Genomic DNA, 26,967 nt, shown 5'->3' with positions numbered 1-26,967 from the left:
TTTCAGCAAACAAGAAAAAAAAAGGTGAGCCAGGAGCTAAGTGCCTAACTAGACAAGACAAAGAAGGAACTGAGGAAGAGAAAATAATTCTATATTATTTAAATGGAAGCTTCTTAATCACAAGTTTGAACACCAGCTGCTACTAATCTTACCATCTTCTTCCCATCTTATTCCTGTATTTTGTTCATTACCCTTGTTTGGACTTGCCTCAGAATGAGATTTCAAAAATTCATCAGCAGGAATCATCACATAATCAAGGCCATCTCCACAGACAGAAGCTGCAAACATTTGTAACAATTATATTTGCAATGACTACTTCACTCCTTGAACCAAGCTCTATTACAACTACAGACCCTGTAATAGGTCTGTAGCATTACAGTTGATGACCTATGTTAGATGTTTGAAGTCATAAGTGTCGCATCAATGGGCTCGAAGGGAAAATTTGGTCTACTTGTGAAACTTAACAGCAAATGTCCTGATTCATATCTGGAAATGTCATTCCTGCAAATAAAAGGGCACTTCTATTATGCTGTGATTCATCAGTAGCTATTCTTGTCACAGCATATATCTGCCTGACTGACGTCAGGAGCAAGGTTCATGATAAAACTGAACTTGGAGGATGCTTATAGGCAGAACAGTGACAGATGCAGCTCCATTCAGTCATGCTCCTCTCCGTGGGATGCTGAGCAAAGAACACACAAGGTGCTAGTTTGCCCTGAGCTGCAAAACCAAGGTTCAGATCTGGAGCGGCAGGACATATGGCTGGGTTGGTCTCCAAATCAAAACTAAAATGGGAGCTTCCATTTACTCAGGGTTGCAGGATAGCTCCGGGTATATTCTTCATCTTGCCACAAGGAAACCTCCCCATCTTGTATTTAAAATGCCCAATGTGTTTTAAGAACGCTACGTAGCTTTACCTCTCTCTCCCCTCCCATTATCACGTTTATTACCTTTAAAGAATTTTTAAAGCTGTATGAAGCTGTCTTCTCATGGCCATCTGTGTTCTCCTCCCGTTTCTTGCAGAAAAGTAGCATCTTTGTGTAGAGAAAGAGGTGTCTCTGCATTGGTTTGAATCTAGCCAAGTCCTTCACCTTGTTGTGCCCCTTCTTGTGGTCAGTCCACACATTGAAGGAACCTTGCATCAAAAGCTTACCAAGCTCACTGACATCCCCCTAGCAGGCAAAGGAAAAAAAGAGCCTATATCATCATCACACTAGGGTAATCCCAGGCATAGTCCCTTCCTCCAGTGCTGTTTAAGTTTCCAGGCTAAGCCATGTGCCTAGGCCTTCCTTTTCCTGGAGGGGGGACTTGTTGCAGCTGGAAGCCCAACTGCTCTTGTCTGCTTTCTAAACCTTTGTGATTTCTCCCTATAAACATTAACCCACTGTTTTCCATGTCCATAATTCCCAGCTTGTCTCCCTATTCATAGTTAGTGTCTAAGATCAGTTTCAGGACTTCTTCGGACCTGCCATGCTGTTTTTTTCCCCTCAGATGACCACAGAGGAAGCAGCTTCTTCTAATAACAACTGGCTTCCAAGACTCTTGACTCCAAGGCAGTCTGAAGGGATGCTGTAATCCAGATGTCCCAGCAAAGGCCTCGACTCTCAAAGATACAGGTTCAGTTTCTGCTCTGCTACGAGCATCTTACGTATCCCTGGGCAAGATCTTGAACAACCCTTAGATGTCTGAAGACGCAGACCAGTGCCTAGAGGTATGCACGCGTGTAATTCCCAGCCATGGCAAAATGCAGCCTTTAAAAGCTCTATCAATAGGTTCTCAGCTCACCATCTGCAAGCTAGGAATGCTGCACAGCTGTGGTCAAAGAGGGAGTAAATGCACTAAAGAGCCATAAAAGTACCTGAGGGAGAAAGAAAGTAAGCAGCAACCAGGCCTTTCTGGGTTAAAGCCCTTGTCCAAGGATCACTGATGGCGAAATACTTCAACTGATACAAATGACGTTTGGCTCAGATGCCATCAGCACAAATGTTTCTAGCACAGTTCAATACTAAAGAGCATAGTAACGTGTGAAGAGAGGAAATGGCAACATCTATATGTTAATGGACTTCAAGAAATAACAAAAACAATTACACTGCTGACAAGCTTTTCAGGGAATGCTTTGTTTAAGTTTAGGGATCAAGCTGGCTTCATTATTAAAGGATATATTTTCAACACGTATATGTTCTGTTGATTATAAGGTGAAGATGTCTACCAGAGGGAATGTCTGATTTCTTGAAGCACGGACTGCAAGTTGGTGTCCTTCTACCCCCACCCTCTACCCTAGATCCACCTGCAAAAACAGGTTTTGATTAGGTACTTTGCTACTCCAGTTAGGATATTATGAGACTTTCCAAAGTATTCCAAAAACCCCCAATAATTTCCATAAGTTTCTCATCTCTAATTTATAGAGTTGGCTTTTTTATTCATGCGCACAGTATTGTGTGTTCGTATTTGCATGTGCATGCAGGTGTAAGCTTATTGATGAAATGTAAAGCTAAATTGAAGAAACATATTTTCCACGTTGTTCTGACAATGGTGAGACCCTCCTGTCACTCCAGCTGCTGCTGTTTGGTGTGGCAGGGAGCTCCAGAAGCTCAGTTCAGCTCTTGTGACAGGTCTGCCTCTTCAATCTTGGGTCTGGGATGAGGGTTATAGCAAGTATGTTTTGTCCAAAAGGATGTTTATTTAAGGTGGAAGATTTCATCACTAACTCAGATATAATTATTTCCTGTCAGAACAATACACTGTATCTTTTGTTTATGGAAGATGAGAGATACATATGCATGCTCAGGTGCTGCATAGCTGATGAGTAAACTACCCAGGCAAGACTGTGTACAAAGGCTAGGGTGATAGTAAGGAACATCTCTAAAACTTCTGCTCTCCAAGACCCCTACTTTTGGGGGGGCTTTTCCTTAAAAAAAAAAAAAAAAAAAGCAGGCTAGCAATTTCTTACACAAGAGTTCAGCCCTTCAAGCCTGTATGTGCACGTCTTCAAGAAGCAGAACAGTCCATGCAATTAGGAACATTCATCAGCTACCATAAAACCTGCTTTTCCACTAGCATAATGTCCTTCTCTAAAAGGTTTTTCTACCACGCCTGTGTGGAGAAGAGTCCACAAGCTGGGGTGTGGTTTCATGAGCGATGGGAGGTGTTTATCTGGTATCATAGCTGAGCATCTGAGACAGGTAGAATGGAGAGAAGAAATTAGTGGGTTCCTCTTTCACTCTTTTGCCCCACTTAATAATCATGTAACAAACCATCTCAGGAATGCTGTTAACACTGGTCTACAAATGCAGCCATGACGCACCTTTCCACAACTTTCAGGTCAGCTGAGAAAGCACAGGCAAAGGTCTGGTCCTCAGAACTAGCATGTCAGTCATCTCATGGAAATCTGGCAAATTCAAAAGTAGAGGCTGGAAAGGGATGGGAATGCTCTGTGAAATTCCTGAATAAAAATCTGCTCTGAAATTTTAAAGCAAGGAGTACATCAAAGTGAATGTGACCTCAACATTTATACGGGCAGGGATCTGGATGGGGCAAGATAATCTTCCTTTGAATAGATCCCTTTTGCCCAGGCCAATGATGTCATCTTTCTTGAAGAAGCTCTTCTGCCCACTCCTTACAGAGCTGTTTAAAAACAACAGAGGAGATTTTTGGTAAATAGCTGTAACTGTATACATTTAATCTGGGAAAGACCTGAGAAAATCTATGTTTCTCCTTTGGGGATGAACCAAAAACAGTGGAAACTGGGGAAGCAAAAGATGTGCCAGCTCCATAAGCTTTCCACACCCATGTTCACAGGCCCAAGTCTGCCTGCTTTAAAGCTTTAAAGAGCCCTTCTAAAATGAAGCTCTGAGACACTGAGAACTAGCCATTACCACAATGGTTTGGGGAAGCGTCCACAAGGTATTACTCCTGACACCTAGAAAGCTGTAAAAGACACGTTGATAAAACCAAATGGATTCTAAAACAAAACTAAACTAAACTAAAATCTAAACTAAAATCTAAACTAAACTAAACAAACAAAAAGCCCCACAGGAATAGTCCTGCAGATACAAACGAAGGCTTTGTTGTTGCGTAAAATAAACTGTTGAGCGAGGGAACACATTCAGCAAAGCCCACGCTACCAGTGTGTGCAGCAGTCACTGGGAACCCCAGGAGGGGCCAGGAGGTTGTCACTGCAACCAGCAGTTCAAAAGTCACGTCAACCAAACCCACCCTTTGCACTGAGAAGAGTGGCACCAGGCCAAAGCCACCTGGCCCCAAAGAGTCCTTAAAAGAAAGTCTGAGGAACTCAACCTGAAAGAAAGTTTGAAAGTTTGGAAGTTTCTTAAAAGAAAGTTTGACCTGAAAGCCAGCGGAGATGTGTCCAGATGTTCATTTATACTGCTTTAGAAAAAGCTTTTCACAAAACAAAAGTGCTCCCAAGGAAAGTTTGTCTCGAGCTTTTACTACTGTGATGGAAAAGTGAACACGAGCTTTGCCACTGCTTTAACAGAAACAAAACACTATCCCAAGAGTAGGAAAGCTAAAAGGGAAATCGACTACTACAGTGAACCAGGTTTGTTTTCATTCCCATGTTCAAAGAAATAAAAAAAAAAAAAAACTCAAAGAGTTGAAATTACTTTACCATTGAGATTTAGAGGTCTCAAGTGTTTTACTGGGAGCGTTTTAAATATATCTGGACAAATCCTCGCATGGGGTCAGTCAGTTTAAGTCCTTGGCTATGTCACCCCATATCTAAATAAAATGTTCATCTGACAATACTTTACTTCCCACAATTACACCACTATAAAGGATTTCACTTTAAGAGAGATCTATGTTTTCTTTGGTATTCCTGATTTAAAGATTTGTTTCGTGAAGATTCAAAAATATGTGGGGTGTTTGCTCCATCAGAAGAGATATTAGTAAAAAATTCTTTAAGAACAATGTTTCAGTGGCAGAAATAGTTAGATGCAGGATTTGACCTTGTATGTTGGAGAAATTAAAAAGCTAACAAACTACTTCTGTTCAGCCAACAACTTTGACTATAGTAGGCCTCTTCTTCCTGCAGTTTACCCAGAAAAACTGAAAATGAGACATAAATTACATCAGAAAGATACTGCTAAAATAAACTAAGAAGGAAAACTCATGTTGTATTATTAATCTAAAGGCAACTCTCAGTGCAATGATGTATAGTGCAAGAGAGTGAAGAAATTATTCCTGCTATAATCACTCAACAAAGAGCCCATTAACCACTTTATAATGGGTGCAGCTCATATCTGTGCAAAGGGCTGGGGTCAAGTATACGCTTTACTTAAGTGTCTCAGCTTTGGGAGACCTAAGTTGTGCTTAGGGCCTGTGATGTTGCTCTGATCCACAGGCACTACAGACACACAGCCTGTGTCTACTAATATAACAAGATGGCCATCGCTTCATGTTCAACACCGTATAGCCACTGCAGCGTAAGACCTTGTTTCCTTGTTTTAGATGTAATGCATAAGCCACAGGAGCATCTCCAGCTGTGTGCAGCAGTGGATCTATGGCACACAGTTGAGTATGTGGTTAAATTCTTTTACAGATTAATGCTGACACAGAAGGTATAGTTTCCTCAGCTACCACAAACACGCTTAAACAAAGGAGAGAATTACAGAAATTAAAACTACTGAAGCCACTCTATCCTATAAAACAGAAAATAACTCTTCCCACCCAGAAGAGGTTGTTACAGATCCCAACACTTTTTCTGGAAGTTGCATTCCCCATAAAATCCTGTTTTACTGCTGTTCAGACTAAACCCCATTACCCTGACATACAGTTCTTTGAACCAAACTGTTCAGAACCTTTTTTTTCTTGGAGGTTTCACCCTGCAGCTATTTCAAAATGGGTAGTCACATAACCCTCAGGCCTCATTTCCTCAGATGCAATTCTCCCTTATGCGTCATTCACTTCTGCTTCTCACTTAAGGACTCATTTTTCGTAGGTAGTACAAGTTCTTGTAAGTCAGCTGCCTTCAGTGGAACCTCAGCAGAGAGATACATGCATTTATGGCTGTTGATTTGTACTGTGGTTGTTATTGTGTATTTCAGATAACGAGCTTGTCACGCACAGGGATGGATTCTATTACCCACTTCAAATGGAAGCCAAATTTTTCTCCCTAAGAGCAAGAAATTTGGAAACGCTTGAAATGCATAGGGGTCACAGACAGTTTCAGCAAATTTCTTAAGCTGTGTCCGTCATACTTGTTCCCTCTCACCTACAAATGAGTTTTGGGTGTGATTACTCAGGACTGCATTAGTCATACTTCCTCCCCATACTCACACAAACCACCATGTGATAGGTACGCTGACATGTATTTTGGTCACCACAACACGCTATCAAGTGGCCTCACTCAAGAATGTGGCATAGGCTCCCGCAAAGTGTACCAGACACGGGCACAGCATGATCACTGGTGATATGAACGTTACATGGGTCGAGACTAGAGTACGAGCAACATCAAATAATACCTCATATCCTGTGATTGCTATCTGGTGCATGGAGTCATTAACTGATTTGATGATATCGAGCACTGTGGCCAGGGCCTCTTCCAGTTCAGCGGTACCTTCTGAGTTCTTGCTACATTTCAGCATTTCCTGATTAAACAAAGATATGACAGCTACTTCAAATCTGCTTATACCAGAAGCCACTATAAGACAATCCTCCCTGGAATCTGTGCTGAATAGACAAAGTAGCAAAATTATAGGGAAAAAAACAAACCAACAGGACATTCACTTAGATTATCACTGCAGATAGACAGTTTGAGCTTTTGGACATTTTGAAGTTTCATGGATTCAGTTAAAATGAGACAGGACCATTCTGTCACGTTTACAAGGATCTTTTGCATATTACAGAATTTCATACAGTTTTTTACTCCACATCTGCTAGAAAAGAAATCCAACTTTAATATAATGATTTCAGGTGCTAGGGGACTCATCATTTCCCTTTGCAATTTGTTCCAAGAGCTACTTAGCCCCAGTGTTAAAAATGTAAATTAATTACTAGTCTGAATTTGTCAGGTTTCAGGTTCCACTCATTAGGTCTCTGCAAGCTCTTGTCTGCTAGATAAATAAACTCTGCTTAGAAGTCAGTCACTTCCCATGTAGGTGCTTAGAGATTATGATCAAATCACTTCTCAAATCTCTCTTCCTTAAATTAAATGAAATTTCTTTAATCTATACGGCATGTTTTTCAGCTGATAATCTGGGTGGGGGGAGGAATAGGGCAGATTACTATAAATCTTCCCCATCTCTTATTCTCTACCTCTGTGCTACAAGTTGCAAGTTACAAACCTACATTTAGAAACTTGAAATCCTTTTTTAAAGGACAGTAATCTCAAAGAACAAAGCTGGCCTATCGCAAAAATTCATTAAACACTATATCCTGCTTGAAATGAGGGAAGTTACTCCATCCTCCAACCCTTGCGCAAGGAACAAGAAACAAAGTTCTGGACAAGTTAAGAAGCATGTGACCAAAGCCAAGAAACAATTTAAAAAAAAAAAACCCAATGAGGGGTCAATTTCTGTAATCTCTTCGCATACAGAGTCTCAAATGTTTACAGTCAACTACTAAAGGACAACTTCTGTTATTTCTATGCGTTTTTTGCTTGCTGGTTATCTCTAAAAAGTTCTAACCAAAGCTCAGGACTCAACTCTCTTCCTGGAACCAACGGAGCAATAACCTATGCAAATCCTGAAAGATATCAAGATATTTTGTTTTTAAGTGATGTGCCTTGCCCCTTGTTCTTCTACACATAGAGAAGCCCTAAGCCTGATTCAGATGCAGTGGTTGTTTTTCTACACTGTATTGTATAAAAAGCAGTTATTGCCAATGAGTATCTCCCCGAGATCATCATCAGACTTTATGTCTTTGCTAAAAGCCTCTAGATAACAGGTAAATAGATATAAACCCACATATGGTTGGTGCAGTGTTGAGAAGCCACGAATCTCAAAGCACCTGGAAGATCCCATAGAATGTGAGACCAAAGCCAATCAGGATTCCCCAGGATTGTCCGTTTAACAGACAAAGCAAAATGACTGTAAGCAAAGCAGCAGGATAACTGATTACCATCACATTTAGTGACTAGTGATTTTGATGCTTGCAATCTGTACCCATTAATCAGCTGAAAGAATAGGTTGTTGGTTGTTAATGAGATAAGAGTTCCAGCGACGGAATTCATTTCCAAATAACCTTACAAGCTTAGACAGGTTTCTTATTCATCACTATTGATTCGCTGCTGCCTTACACGTCTATTATTGGTATGAAAAGAAGTGTTTGGCTGAATGCAAGTTTCACTTCAGAAATATAAGCTGTGAAGAAACTAAGAAATAAACTATTGCAACAATAGTGCCTCGCTAAGAATTGTACAGTAAGTGAGTTTAGCTTTGTTTCCCTGTGCTGATCAGAATACCAACAGAAACTATGCCCCAGAAATTCACCCAGGAACGAATCAAGATGCTACTGGATTTTCTTCCTTCATCTTTACTATAGTAAGAATGAGACCCCTCATACTGGTGGACATCTAAGGCCTTTTACGTGGTTTTCAGTCAAGTATATCATTGTTTTCAGTCACATTTTGAGTTTGGAAATCACCTAATCCAAAAGCTTCAAGGCTTATGTTCCTATGAGACCGGGTTGAAAAAAGGTAGTTCTCACAAACCCCAAAGAGCAGGGGCTGAAATACTTGGGTGACCAGCGCTTAGAGGGTAAAAGCAAGGCGTATTCATATGGTACCTGCTGTACAGTCTCTAGGACTAGGATGGACCCTCACTCTTTGTAAAGCTTTTAATGTCAGCTAAAATGATTGTAACCAGAGGGTTGCAACAATTGCGACCCAGAATTTAAAGCCTGTCTGCCCATCATGGCGCACAACTTTTTAGGCACTACTTTGCTACCAGTTTTTCACAGATTCCCTTTCTCCTACGCCTGTAAAAGCTCCTGCTGCCAGGGACTCAGTGTGCCATCTCCACAGATCTCAGAATCCTCGACAAGTTAAATGTCCTTGCCAATGTGCAGTTGCTAAGTACAAAACTGGTCCAACCAGCTTCAACCCCAATGGCAGTAACCTGTTTGGCTTGAGAATTTTACTCCTTGATCTAATCTTGATTTTATTTGCAGGCATATTTCAAATTAAAAGCAGAATCTGGTTTACCCTTGCGCTTCTGAAGACCTTGACGTTTCCTCCCTTCTCATAGAACAGCTTCAAGAAATGGAGCCAAATTTACTGGAGGTACTGAATTTCTGGATTAAGTTGATGCAAATCTACCGGAGTCAGTGAAGTTGCATCCTTGTTAATATTCCCCTTCAATATTTGGATTCTACAGTTTTGTGTAAAGCCAAAAAATAGGTTACGGAAATACTGTGCAAATAAATGAATGGCCAGGTCCTCACATGGCTTAAACTGGCATAATTTAATGGAGCCATGGTACCTATGAGCAAATAAGATTGCAGCCTAAAATCTTCATTGCAAGTTTCACAGTAAGCTTCATGACAGTACACAGCATTGCATTAAGTCCAGATGCTTCAGAACAACATATAAGTAATCTTCACCATCTTCCCACCAGGAAAGTCCGTAAATAGTGATTATGTTTCAGAACTGAGGAGATGAAGACAGAAATTTAAGCCATCATCTTCAAAAAGGCCCACTGGTTTGAGATGGCTTCTATTTCTTGTTGCTCAGTTCAGACCAGAATTTCAAGCATGGACCATTCACAGTGCCAACAAAAATCAAGCGGGAGGCTGGGATATTCATCCCTTGGGAAAGTTACAGCCAATCGGTTCTCAGCTCGGCCTTCAAAAACGGAGGCGCAAAAAGGGGTGGCTCTTTCTGAAAAGTGAGTCACAACCAAGGGAAAGTAGCAGGTTCAGAGAGCTGCAAGAGTGAAGCCCTAAGTCTGCTTACATGGAAGTGTTTGGTTTGGTTTACCTAAGACAGATGTCAGGGACAGGATTTAAATCACCAGTTCCCATTCTCAAACTGTAAGACCACACTGATCCAATAAAGCCAATTTCAATCTCTATTTAAAGAACTAGATAATAAAATATTTGCTATAGAGAATATAAGTTACTTTATTTTCCCCAGTGAAGTAACAGCAGTATTTATCCCGAAACAGAAGTTCTTTCTTTGACTCTGTTTGTTACCAGCCTACAACTTAACATTACAAAGTATTTGTTGATGAAGTGAGAGAGGACTTATTTCCAGTTAGTCCTACAGAAAAGAACTGCTGATATGCAATTCTTTAAGTAAAACAAGCTTTGCACTGTCATGGGGAACTTACCTTTAACAGTAACTGGTATTTGGTGATTCTCTGGACTGGCTTTAAAAGATAAGCATCTAGGGAGAGCTTATGATCCAATTTACGCTGACATTCCTGTGAGAGACAAAAGAGAAGAAAAATATGATTGTCTTTGGAAACACAGTTAGGACACCAAGACTTAACTTACGGTTTAGTAATCTGAAGAGGGTATGTCTGTGGATTCATTGAGAGAAATTTGTTCCACCCGCACAGGAGTTTCCAGGTTACTTATGCTACAGTGAAAATATATCTAAATGAGAGCTAATGTTTAGGTTCAGCTTAGTGTAGAAATCCGGTATGCCTCACTCATGAGACTGCAGTCACCTGAGGTTTGCAAAGAAGCCAGCACTTCTTTGCCTTTGGGTAGAGCCTCAAGAGCTCAGCTCCTGTCCAGGAACTCCATCTACTATCCTACCTATCTACTTTCCTGTAAAGAGCACATTGATACATACTGAGCACCTGCTACCAGTATAAGAAGCACGCAGAGAAATCTGCATTTTTTGCTAAGTTTTCTAAAGAAAACAGAGATACAAAAGGAAAACAAGTTATGATGGACTTGCATTGCCAGTCTGCAGTGAAATTCTACCTGAAAAAAGATGCTGTCTCCGCACTGCCTCCAGAGAGCTTCAGACCTTGGTTTGTTCTGACAGTATTTTTCATATATTTGGAGGTCCTCTTTCTGCAACAAAAGGAGAGTTTAAGTAAGGTAGGAAGAAAGAATCCACAGAGCACCTGCCATTAATCATACTTTCTCTTACCTTCCAGCCTAACACATGGAAGTGAATTAATTCATAGTCATAATGTTGTTTATAAAATATACTGATGCTACTACCTCTGATTTTTACTCTTGTAAAGTTAAACACACCAGAAAGTGAGACCTCTGAGGGGCCGCACAAGGCAAGGAGACTGCAGACTGGAAGACACATCATCTAATTGCAGAAAGGACCAAGAAAGTCCAGTTCATGGCTTTGCTAGAGACCATCCATGCAATTTTGGGTGTCCATGCTTTTCCACAGCATCTAGTGATTTAAGCTTTTTGCCATTAGTTGGAAATATGGAGAAGCAGCACTTGTGAAAAGCAAGACCAGGGTGACTCCCATTCAACACAAAAGAGGGTGTATTATTTGTTAACTCATCTGAAAAATCTGTAACAAAGATTTGCAAATTGCTTTGAGATCTTTGCAGAGAAGGTGCTTTGCAAAATGAAGTATTAGTATTGTTCTCTGGACAATGTCTAGTTACATAAAAGAATTACTGCCAGTAGTAAGGTACATCAGCTGTTCCAGGTGCCTATCTATACACAAATTTTCCTCATGGCAAATACAAGCAAATTTGTGAGCCAGTTTAGCTTCCTTGTATCATCCATGAGGTTAGAGCATACCATTAATTCAAAGTAACTGAGGTGTTACGTTCTAACTGAAGTTTACACCGACAGCAGCTTGTTCATATGCCTTTACTTTATGCCCCCAAAAGAGAATTATTACAAACTCTTACTAATCTTTACAGATCAAACCACAAGTGAACTTTCTAGAAAATCAAAACTTAAATTAAAACAAGTTCTGACTGGTCAGCCCAGGGCATGCTTTTGTCTGATCACTCCTTACAGAGCCTGCTCTCTCAGGACTCAACAAGTGGTTGCTTGGACACAACTATTACCTTCCAGAGATGGGAATAGATGGCTTGAAAATAAAAAGCATTAGAAATGTAATTTTTGTTAATACTATTGACACAGACCGTTATTTACTAATAATACTTAGCATTTGGCCAAGGCGTACATGTTCAAAGCACTTGGAAAATAGTGCTAGTTCTCAATAGTACAAGGGTGAATTAAAAAGGGTCAAGTTTGTCTTGTTGATGTTCCAGGCCAGGCAGGGAGAAGTGTTTAAACTCTGTCCTATCCCAATTAGAAGTGGGTGGATTCACTTGATGCATTTATACCTTTGAGTAGACTCCAGGTGCTCCTACAGAAGCGCATGGCAAAACTCATTGACTTCAGTAAAAACAAAGGCAGCCTCTATGAAAGCAGAGACAGATTTCAAGCTCACTGGGCTATGTGGGCGGAAAGAGACAGACAGGCATTCCTCTGCCACGTTCTCGCCTAGGGAGCCATGAGCCCGGTCGGCACAGAAGCCCTGCCACCCCACGACTGTGGAGAAGAGTCACACAGACCCCTGGGCAAGCTGGCTGCATCCAGCCAACTCAGAGGTCCTCATCTCAGTCTGCACCTCTCCTTGTGGATGTGACCACAGTGAATCAAAGGCAGCACCGAAAATAAACCTTAGGAATTCCTGGCTCTCACATCTGTGTTTTCAGTCCACTAGACAGTGCCTATTCTCGGTGCAGCGAAGGCGTCGTCTTCTGGGTAGAGTTACTGCACAAAATCGGTATCGCTGCTATCTTCCTCTGTAGCCCTAAACTGGTGTCACCCAGATGAATCAGGCGTGAAAGCTGAGCGGTGCTATGCAACATCTTACTGTATCAAGGATTATGCAATGCAAAAAGCTCCATTGCAATTCAATAGGATATTTAAGGTGCTGTTTCAAAATAAGTGCTGAGTTTCCCTCACTCAGATATGATTGTTTCTACATGTTGCCATGGTAGGAAGTTCGCAGGGGGTAAAACCTGTAAAACTAAAAGTAATCAGAAAGTGTAATCAAGCATTACAATTTGATCCTCACCCACAGAAGGCTAATTGGACTAGGCAGGAAGAACAGAGACAGTGGTAGTCAAGAACAATATTAGGGGCAAAAGTACCTATTCAGTCTATAGAAAAGGTAAAATAATCACCGGTCACTTGTCATAGTGCAACAGCCCTATGCTACCACAAGCTACTGCTGCATAAAGTAGTGACACCAGCTCAGAGAAGTGTTTACATCTTGAAATCCAGCTTCAATTTTTGTAATTGTGTAAGGAGTAGGAAATTCCTGATGAAAAGATTAGGATCAGGCCCTAAAATCCCAGCAGTAATTAATTACCTAATAACTCACATCCCAATCATAAATACTCTACTCATCCGTATTTTCACATTCAGAGGTTCTGACTGCCTGCTTGCACTTTTACACCATGCTCATCTCTGCTGGTAATGTTTTTCCTTTCCACGGTGACTTGCATCTCGGGATCTTTGTAAACATTCACTCACAGTGTGTTTTCTAGGGCACATATACACAGTTCCAATTATCTTTGTTGGCTGCTGATTTGTGAATAAATTTTGTTCGAAATCAGAATGTGGCCCTTTGAATCCAACTCACAGGTTTCCAGTCAGCTGCTACAATCCTTTTACAGATAGCTTCATTTTCTGAATGCTTCTTTCTCTCTGAACGACCAAATGCTCAAACTGCTGATTCCCGTCAAATCATTTTCTTTTTCCAAGGTTAGCAATATGAGTAAGTAACAGTGGTAATCTGTGACGGGTCACATGTGTCAAGAACCTCACCTGGCACATATTTGTAAGCAATCTGATATGTCTTTTGTTTCTTCCTGAGCATTCTTGCTTTTGGTTTGGTAAGGCTTTCTTCTTCTCAGCCGCATGTTCAGCAGATCAGCTCAGAGCTGATCAGAGTATCAGAGCTCTTGCTACTGATACTGCAGCAGGATATCCATCCTGCAAGGTATTTCAGCACATGTCCCTCTTCAAGCATCTGAGTGGTCCTTGTCTAATGAAAGATATGCTGCAGGGCTTTGATCAAGGTCAAGTGATGGTACAGAAGCTGCCACATTCACAAAGTTGAGCTGCTTTACTTGTACTTTGGCTTACGTAATGATCATGCCCTAACAAGGTCAGGTGAAGTGGAAGGGAGGACAAGAGGGGCATTGGTGGCCCATCTTGCACCCAATTCTGTTACCCAATTCCAGGAGAAGACCTAGAGAGGAGAAGAACGCTGCAACCCCGGGGACTGCTCCTGCCGTCACCTGGGAAGAAGGGTTCAGATCCACAGTGGCAGCTGACCTGCTGCCACTGGAGGTGGGAGAGCGTATGGGGACCTGGCAGGGGAATGACCGCTAGGGAGACGGAGGGACACAGCAGGGCACCAGAAAGTCCCACTGCAGCTCTCAGGGTGCTTTAAAGCAGTGCTGGAATTAGGGTTGAAAACTCCTAGCGTGATCAGAGGGGTCATATTCTTTAAAAAGCACAAATTCAAAAATCAGTCTGTTTCTAATCACAGGCCCACCATGATGTTGCGGCAGCTTTGCTCTGGTCAGGAAGGTTAACCAGTGCGAAGAAGGAGACGTGGAGGAGTGGATCTGCAACAATGTGCATTTCCCCCCAGAGCCAGGCGTCACCTTGAAGAGCAGCCGTTTCAGTTTCCCCCATGCCAAAGCAAGCAGTCATAACTCACAGGGCAAGCCAGAAGCCTCCGCTCAGCAGGAAGACGCAAAAGCCTGCCAAATCATGGGGAACACAAACACACAACCAGGGTTTTGTTTGTGCCTCCTAAACGCAGTCCAACAGAAACAACAACTTTCTGGACTTTATGTGGCTTCTTCTAAAAAGAGAACATTAGGGAAAGTCCTTGAATCAAAGGTGCTACTGTGTGAGCACAGAGAGCTCGGGAGAGAGGCTTTCGTTCTTAGCGCGAGATTTGAAACAGGGGAAAAGCAAGTGCATGATTTAACTTCTTAGTCTATAGATTTACTGTTGTTTGACTAGCCCATGGAAGCTGCTAAACAAAGATGACAGGGGGACTGATTTTCTTTCACTGGATAAGACTGCTCTAGTGCTGCTGATCTTATATTGGTAGAACAGTGAGGAGAACCGGGCTCAAGAGGCTGTTTTTAGAGAGAGAGGTGCAGGCTGCAAAATTTGAACATGGAATTTGAAATTTCCATAGCATTATGGGATCAATTCTGTATCAAAACGTTCTCTCTAGCTCCAAAATCAAGAGACATTTGGAAGATACAGATTATTTAATGCTTCTTGGATAGCAAAGGCCCATTTTCTTCAAAGACTGTTTATCCAATTTTGCATAATGATTTCACCACAGCATTTTCCTGCTCAGCATCTAGATGTTAGGATAACAACATATTCCTCAGCAGTGTCATTTACTCAGGCTCTAAATACTGGCTGTTAAACAGAAAACTGTTCAGATAACTTATAATCACATTTACACTGATATGTTCTTCAGCCTGACATGTCTGTAAGTTGTCGGCCTACCCTTTGGAAGTACCAAGTGTTCATAATTCCCATTAAAATCTTAGAGACATGGCAGTGCTCAACACCTCCGAGAAATGAAATATGTATGCTTCATCCGAATCTCTCTGTATGTCATCCAACACCTTGCATCCACAATCCAACAGGTACCTTGCAAAAGCAGCAAATGCTAGATGTAATATTCAAAGAGGAAGCAGGAGGTGCTCTGACTACAGAGACGAGGACAGACCTTCCTGTTCCTCATGGAAGAAGTTCTGCCAACTTTAATGGAAATACTGGCATGAATTAGGATAGCATGACCCAGCCCCCTCACACAGAAGAAGGGAGGTTTCCTCTCTCAGAGCTTAACGAATGGCTCGTCAGAGTCTGATTAGCCCCTGACACTAATTTTTTGAGTACAGTGCATGAAGACAACTGTTCCAATAAAAAAATTACTTCGGAAAGCAAAACAAAAACAAACAAACAAACAAACAAAAAACTCTTTTAGTCTATTTTCAATTTTCTCTTTGACAAATCTGCTCTCTTTAATATACCACTTGTTTTCCCCTAAACCAGTGCCTATTAACCTATTTAAACATAAACATTTAAACCCCTAACTATTGTTTATTTTTGCTTGGAAGAGAAAGCAGAGCATTTTCCCATGAATATCATTTCCAAGTGCAATGTAACGTTACACATCTTAGTTTTAAACATACACTAACAGGTAGTTAATGATCTGTGGAAAAAAAAAATTAATGGGGAACTTGTTTCAGGACTATAAATGTCCCATCATATGATAAACCTCAGCAAGTAAGGAAATAAAACAAAACTGATAGAATTTCAACCCAGATTTCTCTTCTGGTTGAAAAATTAAAAAAAGGTAGGGGTGTCAGCCCAATCAAAGACCTGAGCAGCTGACTGTGGAGGTGTCCAAACAGTAGCTGCAGTGCAAGGAAGGGGTGCAGGACTGTGCTCAGAGGAAGAATGCGTGGCTGGGGGTATGAGTGAGTTGGGACTGCTTCTTTCAGGCAGAGTCTTTGCTTTAGATTAGTTGAATCTGACTGCGAAATGCAACCTCCAACAACACAGAGCAGGTAGCAGGAATTACTCTCGTTACATTCAGAGTTAACGGAGGCAGGTCACTTCCATGGGTTTCCCATTCAAAATACAGGGTCTTATTCCAGCAGTTTCATCAGAGTAAGAGAACAGTAGCAACCCACCAAAACAGGTTTTTCTTATTAGCAGGGCCTCTGCATAAGTGCTATATGCGCAAGCACCTTTTGTTATGTTACAGGAAACAGTACTAACAGTGACGCTAATGCGGGGTGGGGGGGCTGGGAGCTCTTGGAGGATAGCGTTGCAGGACTTGCACACTGAGAGCCACAGGAAGCAAAGACACGTGCATCTGGCCAAAACCACCTCTGCCTCTTGGTTTTAGTCTTTCTTATGAACTGGGCTCGCCTTTTAAATGAGGATTGGTCACACTTATTAGAAGCGCAGCTAACCCTTAACACCTCATACATGTGGGAAGATTTCTGCTTCGTTGTTGAATTTTCTGAATGAGTAAAAGAATCAGCCTCACAGAGGTTTAGGGACCCGGTGCAGTTTCACCGCACAAGGAAGGTGGTTTGCTCTAATGGACCAGCTCCAGCAGATTAAGTCCCCTGAATGCGGCAGAGATGAAAGAAGTGGGGTAAGACAGAGACAGGATGTGCTAGCCACACTCAGAGCAAGCTGCTTACTTCCAGTGGCATCGTACCTGGGGTACACCAGACGCCTGGGATCACAGATTCGTCTGGTATGAAAGTCAGGCCAAACATTTGGATCTTTTTTTTTTTTTTTAAACTAGGGCTTAAAATACATTGGTAAAAGACCCTTTCCTGTAGGCAGATAAAGCTTCAAATTTCAAAATATACACTTGTTAACTACAGCTTAATTTGGGAACATTTGCTTATTTCCCTCATCCGCATAAGCAGTCAGAGTGAAAGAGTAGGACTAAGTCTGTAAGCACTGTAGGGTAAGACTACAGATATTCATACAAACCTGCAAAAGGATTTACTTACTCTTTTCAAAAAGCATCGGGCAAGAAGGTCGGGATTTTCAATGCAATTCTCTATCTCCTTAAGGAAAATCCTGAGAGGGAGAAAGGAAAGCAAACAATAAAGGAACTGTATGCTAGCCTCCATGTAAACCCAGACTAAAAGCTATGTTTTTGTTGTGAGAGGATTCAGTGGGGAAGGTAACAATCCTGACTTCCACAGAAACACATTATTTTAGAAAACTGGGATGTGGTTCACAGCTGAATGCCTGAATCACCAGCATTACAATGTTTTCATTTGCTCACAAGCATCTGATGCACCTTGTTCCTCTGACTGCTGAGATTCATTTCCAACATGCAGCCCTAACGCCTGCCTCCTTTTAGGTTCTGAGGATTTTTCAGAGCAGCTAGAAAAGACAGAAAAGCTCTGTCAGATACAGTTGCTTAATCAGCAAGGGGTGAAAATGTGGGATGCAGGCCCAAAGGCCTCTGCAGTCAGTGGCAGTCAATGCACCAAGCCTTCGGGGAAAGAAAGACCAGGCTTACAAAAGCAGGGGAATGTCATTCGCAAAATGGAAAGACAAATTCTTTTAAAATGATAGGCAAACTGGAAAAGATTTTTCCACTACATATCAAGTACTCTGGTATAATACTTACATTACAAAATAACTTTTTTTCTTATTCTGTTCAACTGTTTGTTATATCTTATGTGCAATCATTACCCAAAGACATTTTTAAATTCCCGCCTTGGCTATAGACAGTTTTACTTAACCAGGCTGAAAAGTACAGAAATTGCCCTAAGTTTTCTGTTTCGGAAGGGGTTCAATCTTGCTTGCTCTTGGTAAAGAGCCATCGTTGGTATTCTACAGTTATGAGCACTAGGTCAGCTCTACAATTACTGATACATGGCTTTAGTGTGGACAAGGCTTCTGAAGAGGTTTATGATCACCTGAAGGACAAAATTCCTTACGAAAAGTGTGATCTAAAGTATCATGTCTTCTGGTGACGAGATAACAGAAATATAGGACAAACGAGCTGAACACTAAGAAAACTTCCTCCTAGAGGAGTTTTGCCAGAGAAGGAACGTCAGGATTTAGTCCTGTGACCTTTACCAGTGTTGCCAGGGGAGGCAGTAAAATACTTGCCACTAGGGATATTCCAAATGAATGATGCCAGGGGAAATTACTAGCAGATACACAAAAGGGTATAATCTTTCACAGACAGAGATGAAACAGACGATCTCAGGGGTGTCCTCCACATACGCGTTTTATAGGATGTGCACATACAGGCAAAGTGAGGATGACTTTTCCTGTCTGTGTATATGCGAGTGTGACAAGGTATTCTGTTTAAAAGGAGTAGAAATTACGGTAGCACAGGAGGGGGCCGGACAACCACCAGTTAGCACGTGCCTGTTGTGGAAATCGTAGATTTCTGGGAGGTTCCCAAAAAGAACTTCCTTTTTGTTCTGAAGCGCAGATGGGATCAGATGCACTAAGCTGGGATTATCCATTTCTGAAGCATACCCCTGTGGAGGAGAGCGGAAAACAAAACCAGGCTATTTTTACCAGGGAAGAAATACTGTGTTTGAAATGCTAAAATGCCCCACAGCCTACGCACTTTTTGTCCTCAAACAGAGCTAATGTACAAAAGCTTCTCCTATGCCAACTTCTTTGTTGGTCCCATGAATTTCTGATGATTCTAACTCTCCCTGGAGCTTTTACTCCAATAGCTGTGCAAATACAGTTTTAACCACAAATGGACAGATTGCTGGATCAACAAAAGATGAAATGACGTTCCCTAGAAGTCAAAAGCCATTTTGGCTGTGGAAGGATGGAAACTGCTAAGTCTGATAGACACGTAATCTTTCTGCTACACTGCTTCATTGCAAAAGGGTTACTCTGGGTTTATTCATTGAGCAGTGGTATCTGGTTTGATTATTTGGTTGTTTCTTGTACAAACTGGGTTGTGTTTCTTTAATATAAACTTTAAGAGAAGAACATTCTGAGTTCAGAATTTAAAGGTCAGAGTAATACATCAACAGTTAGAGCTGTCAGCTCTCACAGAGCAAATCCAGTAACGAAGCAATCACATGGATGTAAAAAGAAACTAATCAGTCCTTCAAACCCTGCCCAAACACAAGCATGACCGATTCCACCTCAGCCCTCATCCTCCCACAGACAAAAGACCTCAGACTCTGCACACACATAGCGTGCCGATATCCTAAGAGCTTTAGAAGCTCAAGGGTTGTATTTGCAGTGCAAGCTGCTCTTCTTCATATCTAGATATAGCATGTGTGATCACAAACAATTGGGGGAAGAAGGCTTTCCTTCTTCTCGATCATTTTCTGAACCTAAATTCACATAAATTTAGCAGCTGGTCCCATGGAAATCAAAGGCGCTGTTTCTGAATCCTACTGATGACATTTTGAAAGGGTACATTGTTAACTCTTCCTCTGCACGTAACTTTGAGAACCGTGCAACGTTTATCGTTCTGTGGGCTGGGGTCAGAGAAGGAGCCTCTTCCTCTCAACTCTGAAGCAAGATGTTCAAAACAACCTTCTTCTTTTCCATCTCCAGGGCTGAGCTATCTTGCTAACAGAAAGCCCCTGCACTGTAAGCACAAGATGGGAGGTGAGAGCACTCAGCGCACCAAGGCTATGCACACTCAGTGATGACTTAGACGTTAAGCACCAGAAGTCTTTACAGAAGCATTTGTCTTACCTCTATGATACTTTGAAGTTCTTCTACATAAACTCGTTCTGTTTCTATCAGCTCATTGATTATGTGGCTAAAAGAGAAGAAAGATGGAGAGTTGTAGTGTTTACCAACTGTGCAACAAAGCACACATGAAACAAAAAATACTGTTCCTTGTGTATTGCTCTTTAGGCCTCCGACCTACACAAAAGACTCCTGTTACCTCTCCAAATTTCATTTCTTCATATTTCAACATTATGCCTTGTAGAATAGCCTAAATAGCCCTTTGAATACTATTTTTAAGCTCATTTTAAATTTCATCTTGATTGCTTCAATCACTTCTATGCCTACAAATCTGAATAAAAAGATAAAAAATGCCCCAAAAAAGAAACAAAAAGGGTTTCTTCTTCCAATAATAACTAACAATGGTCAATAAAAGAGGATTTTATTTCCCAAGGCTATGTTACATTTCTGTTACGCATTCTCACAAAAAATTAACAGAATTTCTGATTAGACGTCCTGTCTTTAATACATTGTGGAAACAGGCAACAGGATGGTGTCAGAAATCTAAAAACACGAAAGGAAATTAGAAGAAAAAAAATGTCAGTTGTCCCATACTCTCAGGAAAATGTTGTTTTTACTAACTACTCTTCTGAATCACTGTTTTCAGAGTAGCTCTTCCAGAGGTTTGAGCAGTTTTACCAGACAGAACAGGAAAAATGCCTAGTATTCCTCTCCCGGTCCATGCCTCAGGAGAGTCTGTAACCACACAGCTACATCACGAAAAGCCACATCACCAGGAGGACACTTGCGAGTAATGTCTAGAGGAACTGGTATACGGCCACTCAGAAGCAACACGTAACCTGTGGCTTAAAGCACAGGCAACTATTAGCAGTAATGTCAGCGTGTGCTGACATCTCCCTGCTACATACCACAAGGTAAAGATGAAACCACACTCACATCATTGATAGCAAGAGAGAAGGAAAACATCTTACTTTTTGAAACACATTTCTACTTACCTGCTTTGCTCCAAGTAGCACCAAGCTTACGTCCTGATAGTCCTCTAACGCTGGCCCACAATTCCTTGACTTAAACATTCTGGTCTTCCTACTATCTAATCTCCTTAGAGGCTCCTCTGTCTCAGGAGCCACCTGCCACTTTACATATACAGTTAGTACCATTAGTCCCAGGTTTTCTTCAGGGAAGGTGCTCGCCCAGCATGGTACTGGCCAGTCAAACACATCGTGATGTGCCTGGGAGGGGACCTATGGAGGGAGTGCTACAGGAACTGTGATTTTGGCAAAAAGCGCAGGCTTCTGGTATTTTGGGAAAAGCTATCCGAGACACTAAATGAGACAGGAACCAGCTTCTCTGCCGCCCAGTGCCAGAAGCACATGAAGCATCCCAAGTCTGTTTTCTAGAAGAAAAGACGACGACTAGGAAATCATTTTTACCACTCCTGCTGGGAGTTTGCTCTGCTTGTGTCTGTCTGGGTGCCTATTTTTTATAGGCCACACAACAGTCATATAACCAACCAGACCCCATTAACATCATGAATGACATTTACCCTGTCACTTCCACTTTAAGAAGACATTGTCATCCTCTTTATTTTTTAGGTCGCCATTTTTAAGATGAACAAATCAATCCCACCTGTCATAAAGCCTCCTTTAAATGGTATGGTCTGGCATCTGAAAATGTACAAAGGCAGCTTGAAATGCAAAAGCGTGGACTAAAACCTTACTCCCAAAATAGCTTCACTGATTTGCTTTAGACTAAACCAGTCTTTCTCAAGGCAACATGACTTTGCAGGGTACGTGGGGAGCGCTTACTCCGTCCTGACAGGCTATCCCTGCTTTATGGATTACTCCTGGAGAAATGTGAGAAATACTAATGACATTGGGCCTCACCTTCAGCTGACCCATAATGTTTCAGTTTTTGCCATAAAATAACACAGGTATCATGCCATAATGCCTTAAGTACAGACAACATTTTTAGAGTATCCCAGCCCACCTTAGGAGTACTGACTTCATTTAGTTAACCTCCACATCAATTTTCAATTGAGGGAATTATGAATGAGAAAGCAAAGTCTAGCAACAGAGAAAAAAAAAATCACCCTACTAACCAATACTAATGCATCCAGTTGACACCAGTGCAAAGGGATTCTGCAGCACTATCTATGCCTTATCTCATAAAGCCTAGCAATATTTGACTCTAAACAGTATAAAAGCTCTGTCAACACTTCCCTGAATTTGCTGGAAATTCCACCTTTGAGCTGGAAAACAGCATATGATTAGAGTGTGCTCAAAGTATTAGATTTCGCCTTGTGAGAGAGATATATATGTCCCTCTAATGCACCTTCATGAGAATTGCACAGCCAATGGCCTAAGGGGCCAATTGCCCAGCAGTGGTTTTACAAACATGAGTATTTGCTTTTACAGCTGACTGAAACAACAACAACAAAACCTTTTCTGATTAAATATGCGTTTTCTTTTAACAGCAATTACACTTACTGCACAGTCCAGATGCAAAGGGGGACAAGCAGACTGCAATTGTTCTAGTAACATTACCATTTGCAGCGCTGAAAAGAAATCATAAAGACAATGCACGGCTAGTTTCTGGAGTCCACAACTTTCATTTCACAAAATAAAAGGATGGCTACCAAACTGAACTAACATACCTTATCAAGCCCAGGACATCAGTGGTTATCAAGCCACATCACAAACTCCCGTGGCGGAAAGCTACTAAACAATTTTGACAGATGTTTGGTGGTCACTACCTACTTCAGACTAAGTAGTTCGAATTACATTTGTCACACTGGCTATCAGTTTCAGCAGAGAAAATCAAAGATTCAGTTGTCCGAATAATCAAAAATAACACAGACAACAAAAAAGACACATGTAAGTATCATTCCCTCGGCAAATTCTCTGAATTTGCATGAGCACAACAGTGCGGCCCTAGAGACTGTGCATACATCCTAGCTGTGCACAGAGCTATGGTCTTTGCAAGGATATGTGGAAACATTTTAATTTTTAGCCCACTTCAGAGCCAAAGGATGATTCATTCCTTGGTTCCTTTGGCATAACCAGGAACTGTTGTTCCACACTTACTGAACTGGAGAACAGGTTTAGCACTGAGTTTTAAAGGGCTGTTCCATCACTTATAAGGTTTGAAATATCATCTTTAACTTCAATCTAATCTAAATTTATTTTAAGGAAACCTCAAATTCTGTTTACTGTTTCTCTTCTCCAGATCCAAAAGGCCTAAAATAATGTAGAGTGTCTTGCCGGGTTACAGAGCAAACGGAGCTCTCCTCCTCTGCTGCAGCAATTGGGACTTCATGAAGTTGGTGTAACACTCACAAAGTGCATCCCTGAAGAACGGCTGGCATTGCTTAAAAACACATCACTGAGCAGGTGCGACCAAATCATCACAGAGAAACTTCATGTTTTTACATAATATTGCAAAGATGCTTATTTATCTGCAGAAAAGACATAGGTCCTCCTTATGCTATTTACTGTGCTACAGAACAAATTGCACCACGACTGACTGTGAACCCAACACAACAGCTAGCCGACAGTCATACCTGAAAATCAAATTATTAGTCCGTAGGTTTCCTAGTAACCTTGTCATAGACAAACAATAACATGGTGCCTTTCAAAAGCACAACTCCAAGTAATCCAGTAAGGGGAAGAGAGAATATTTTGCTACCCAACTTTCTATGAAAGAGGAAACAAGAATGCATTATTTTAAAGCTTAAATCTTTTCTGACTCGAAGCTTAATATAGAGTACTAGCTCTTGAATCCTCATTGTAAGAACACTGATTTTTTTATTGACTTACTGATTCTAATTGTGTTGGGAAAGAAATGTCCATTCAGGGCATTAAAAGCCTAATTTCATACATAAAGAATGTTTTATTAAGGGAAGTTCTGTGGGGACTCTTACCTTATAAGATGCTCTTATTGTAGTTATGGGGGTTTTAGACAACCTAACAGAAATCTTTAACAAGATTTGATTTTGTTATTTAACTTAATTCTATATGTAAACTGATACTAACAGTAAGTGCTTTAGTTTTTTTAAGGGTTATGAAAAACCTGTCTAACTAACCCTTCCACACCTCGTAAAGGTGGTGTTTGGCAGTTTATCATCTCAGTTTCAGTGACACTGAAGCAGAGATAGAATCATGATGGTAATATTTATCAGCTCCTGGTTACAGTTCAAGAGCTTCAGGTCTTCACTGTGCTGCTCCTATCTCTAGACCATTACTTTGTACATAAAGAGTAATAATTTTCCAGTTCTTCTCCACAGCCAGCTAGCTGGATTTTCTGCCTGGATAGGGCTTTAATCCATCTGTTTTTTTTTTTTTTTCTCTAGCATTGTACTCTTTTTGACCACAAATTGTGTCCACATGGAAAAAGAGAAATTTGACCATTTGCCTAGGACTTCCAAACACCCAGCATTCTGTCAAACTCACATTCATGCTTTAGAGGTGTTTTTGTACTTGCCTCTTAGTAGCCAGGGCCAAGCAGCTCTCTGGGCATTCCTACTTGGGACCAGGGAGTTACATGCCTAAGGCTCCTGCTGCTCCGAAAGCACACTACCTCCCACGCTTCTGCACAGAGACTGTGGGTGCAAATTCTACTCCCAAGGCTGCCACCGATTCACAGTGCAGTCCAAGAGTGTTGCAAGGTCTAATCCATCTATCTGTACCCATGCCACAGTCTCCAGATGTTATTTTACATGATTATGACACTGTCCTTCTGGAAGTGTAACTTCGTTTTTCTCTCTCCAGCAGCAGTCAAGTACTGCCAACAATATAAAGCTATGCACAAGGCTAAGGGCCTTCCAGAGACCTAAGAACTGCCCTGGTAAAGATGCAATCACAGAATAGCTACATTAAACAGGAATTAAACAGGAATTAAACAGGAATTAAACAGCTAAGGAAGCTGGTGTTGCTATCGGGGGAGAAAGCATTGAGAGGGTATAAATGAGACACTCTGGCCTGTGTGAGTGTGCCAGGACACTAAACTGAAGTGTGGCAGAGAACTCACCATACTGCCCAAGGCACTTCAGATGGCCTAACAGCCTAGAAAACTGATAGTGACATCATCTGACTTACACCAAGCTGCAAGGGGTGAAATGTTCACTGTCTCTTCCAGGATGTCACGGGACAGCGAGGGCAACGCAGCGTGCCCCTGCTGTGGGAGTATCACGTTCAAGGAAAATATGATGCAGCAATTCACAGGACTATTGTCACAAGCAATTCCTCCAGCTCCCTTTTTTTGCTTGTATGGTCTCAGCAAACATGACTATGTTAGAAGTCACTTCAGGCAGCCATCTGTATCATTAGTCCTCTTTACCTTGCCCGACATTTAAACAAAGCTAATATTAAGAATGCAAACACACATTATTTTAGATGGAAAGGACACTGAACCTTAGATAAGAAATCAGGACAAACGCAGCCAATCCATTGTCTTTCCAGCAGCTAAGAACAACGTACAAGCACTAGTACTCACCACAGTGGTTCTGTCAATAATATCAGAAAATAAGCCAAAGATGGGACAGTAAAGGAATAAAAAAGCATAGCAGGAAAATAAAGAATATAAGTTAATGAATGGCAGATCAGAAATAAGGGCCCTTACTGTCTTCAGAGTTTTAAATGTAGCTCCTTCTGAAATCAGTGAAAAGCGAAAGGCTTGTCAAAACTACAGTTCATCCAACCTGTCTCTTCTTTTTTTTTTTTTTCTTCTTTTTGAGCCAAGCTACAGCGCAAAGGTCCCATGCAAATTTCCACCAGCGTCGTAGGGCTTTTCTCCAGCCTCCAATGCAGCTGCATACGCTGCTCACTAGCCCTATACCAGCAGACTGCTCCCTGGGACAGGGCAGCAAACACAGCACTGACATATCTGCCATCCCGTCCTCTTCTGTGTTTGTCTTCCCCTTCAGAGAGTGACTTCAAAACAGGAGACGGAGCCAGGAGGGATCACGTGAAATCTTGCCCTTGCTGTGACAGGACTCTCCATGGTTTGGCCCATAGGTATGAGAACTCATATGCTATGAACAGGTTTGTTGTGGTCGACCGTGTTTGAAAGGATTCGGAGGTAGCCCAAGAAGAGGAAGCATCTTGCAGCCTCAACTGTGCACTCAGCATTGTGATTGCAGGTAAGATCCAAATACTCCCCTCAGTGACTCAAAAGAGAGAAAAGCCAGGTGCAATTGGGATGCGTAGGGATAAGAGGAGTAGCTTTTCCACAGCCCGCTGTTCCTTCATTTCAGAGGCATTCCACAAGAATAGCAGTCCAAGGGGGGCAGACAACAGAACTCAGAGTTGGCTGAAGTTCACGGGCAGCTCTTACAAGGATAGTTCCTCACCAGGATCACTTCCCAGTAAAAAGGTTGTCTCAGCAGTGATGCAGCCATAACATCTTATGGTCCTGCAGCACTACTAAGAGCTCACCCATTGAGCCAAGCTGCAGGTGCTCAGCAGTTTCCTCCTGAAATGACCCCTAGCTTTGAGAGGCACGGTGGAGCCAGCACTAGAGGGATAAGAAGGGAGAAAGTGACAGGAAAACTCTTTCTGCATAGTCATCAGTGCTCTCTCTGACCTCTGGCCAGGCAGTCACACCATGCTGAAGCACAGGAAAAAAAACAACTGGTTGCATAAAGGATCCTCTCCAACAGCGGCGAGAACGTAAGAGCTGTCAGGACAGCAAAGCACAAGGAAGAGTCTTGGAGAAGGAGGCTGAAAGAAGCGGAAAAAGTTGGGGGCAGGCTGAGCAGGAAGAGGTGGTGGCAGAGCGTTACCT

The 26,967-nt window shown here is 41.7% G+C and overlaps 1 protein-coding gene across 7 annotated transcripts in view; it reads right to left on the bottom strand.

Annotated features, from left to right (window-relative positions):
* MCF2L2 (MCF.2 cell line derived transforming sequence-like 2) overlaps positions 1-26,967 on the bottom strand; it is a 194,507-nt gene that overhangs the window by 31,697 nt on the left and 135,843 nt on the right. For all 7 annotated transcript variants that reach the window (XM_009677283.2, XM_009677282.2, XM_009677281.2 and 4 more), the window contains exons 16-22: positions 20,191-20,257; positions 18,880-18,995; positions 17,496-17,565; positions 10,891-10,983; positions 10,287-10,379; positions 6,480-6,605; positions 951-1,172 (exon numbers count right to left, since the gene is read on the bottom strand). In XM_009677283.2, the coding sequence (XP_009675578.2) occupies positions 951-1,172; positions 6,480-6,605; positions 10,287-10,379; positions 10,891-10,983; positions 17,496-17,565; positions 18,880-18,995; positions 20,191-20,257 (787 nt within the window). The remainder of the gene's footprint in view (positions 1-950; positions 1,173-6,479; positions 6,606-10,286; positions 10,380-10,890; positions 10,984-17,495; positions 17,566-18,879; positions 18,996-20,190; positions 20,258-26,967) is intronic.

This window comes from Struthio camelus, chromosome 9 (assembly GCF_040807025.1).
Source record: "Struthio camelus isolate bStrCam1 chromosome 9, bStrCam1.hap1, whole genome shotgun sequence".
Taxonomy (NCBI): domain Eukaryota; kingdom Metazoa; phylum Chordata; class Aves; order Struthioniformes; family Struthionidae; genus Struthio; species Struthio camelus.
Note: the sequence above shows the minus strand (reverse complement) of the source record. Positions and strands in the feature narration are given on the sequence as shown.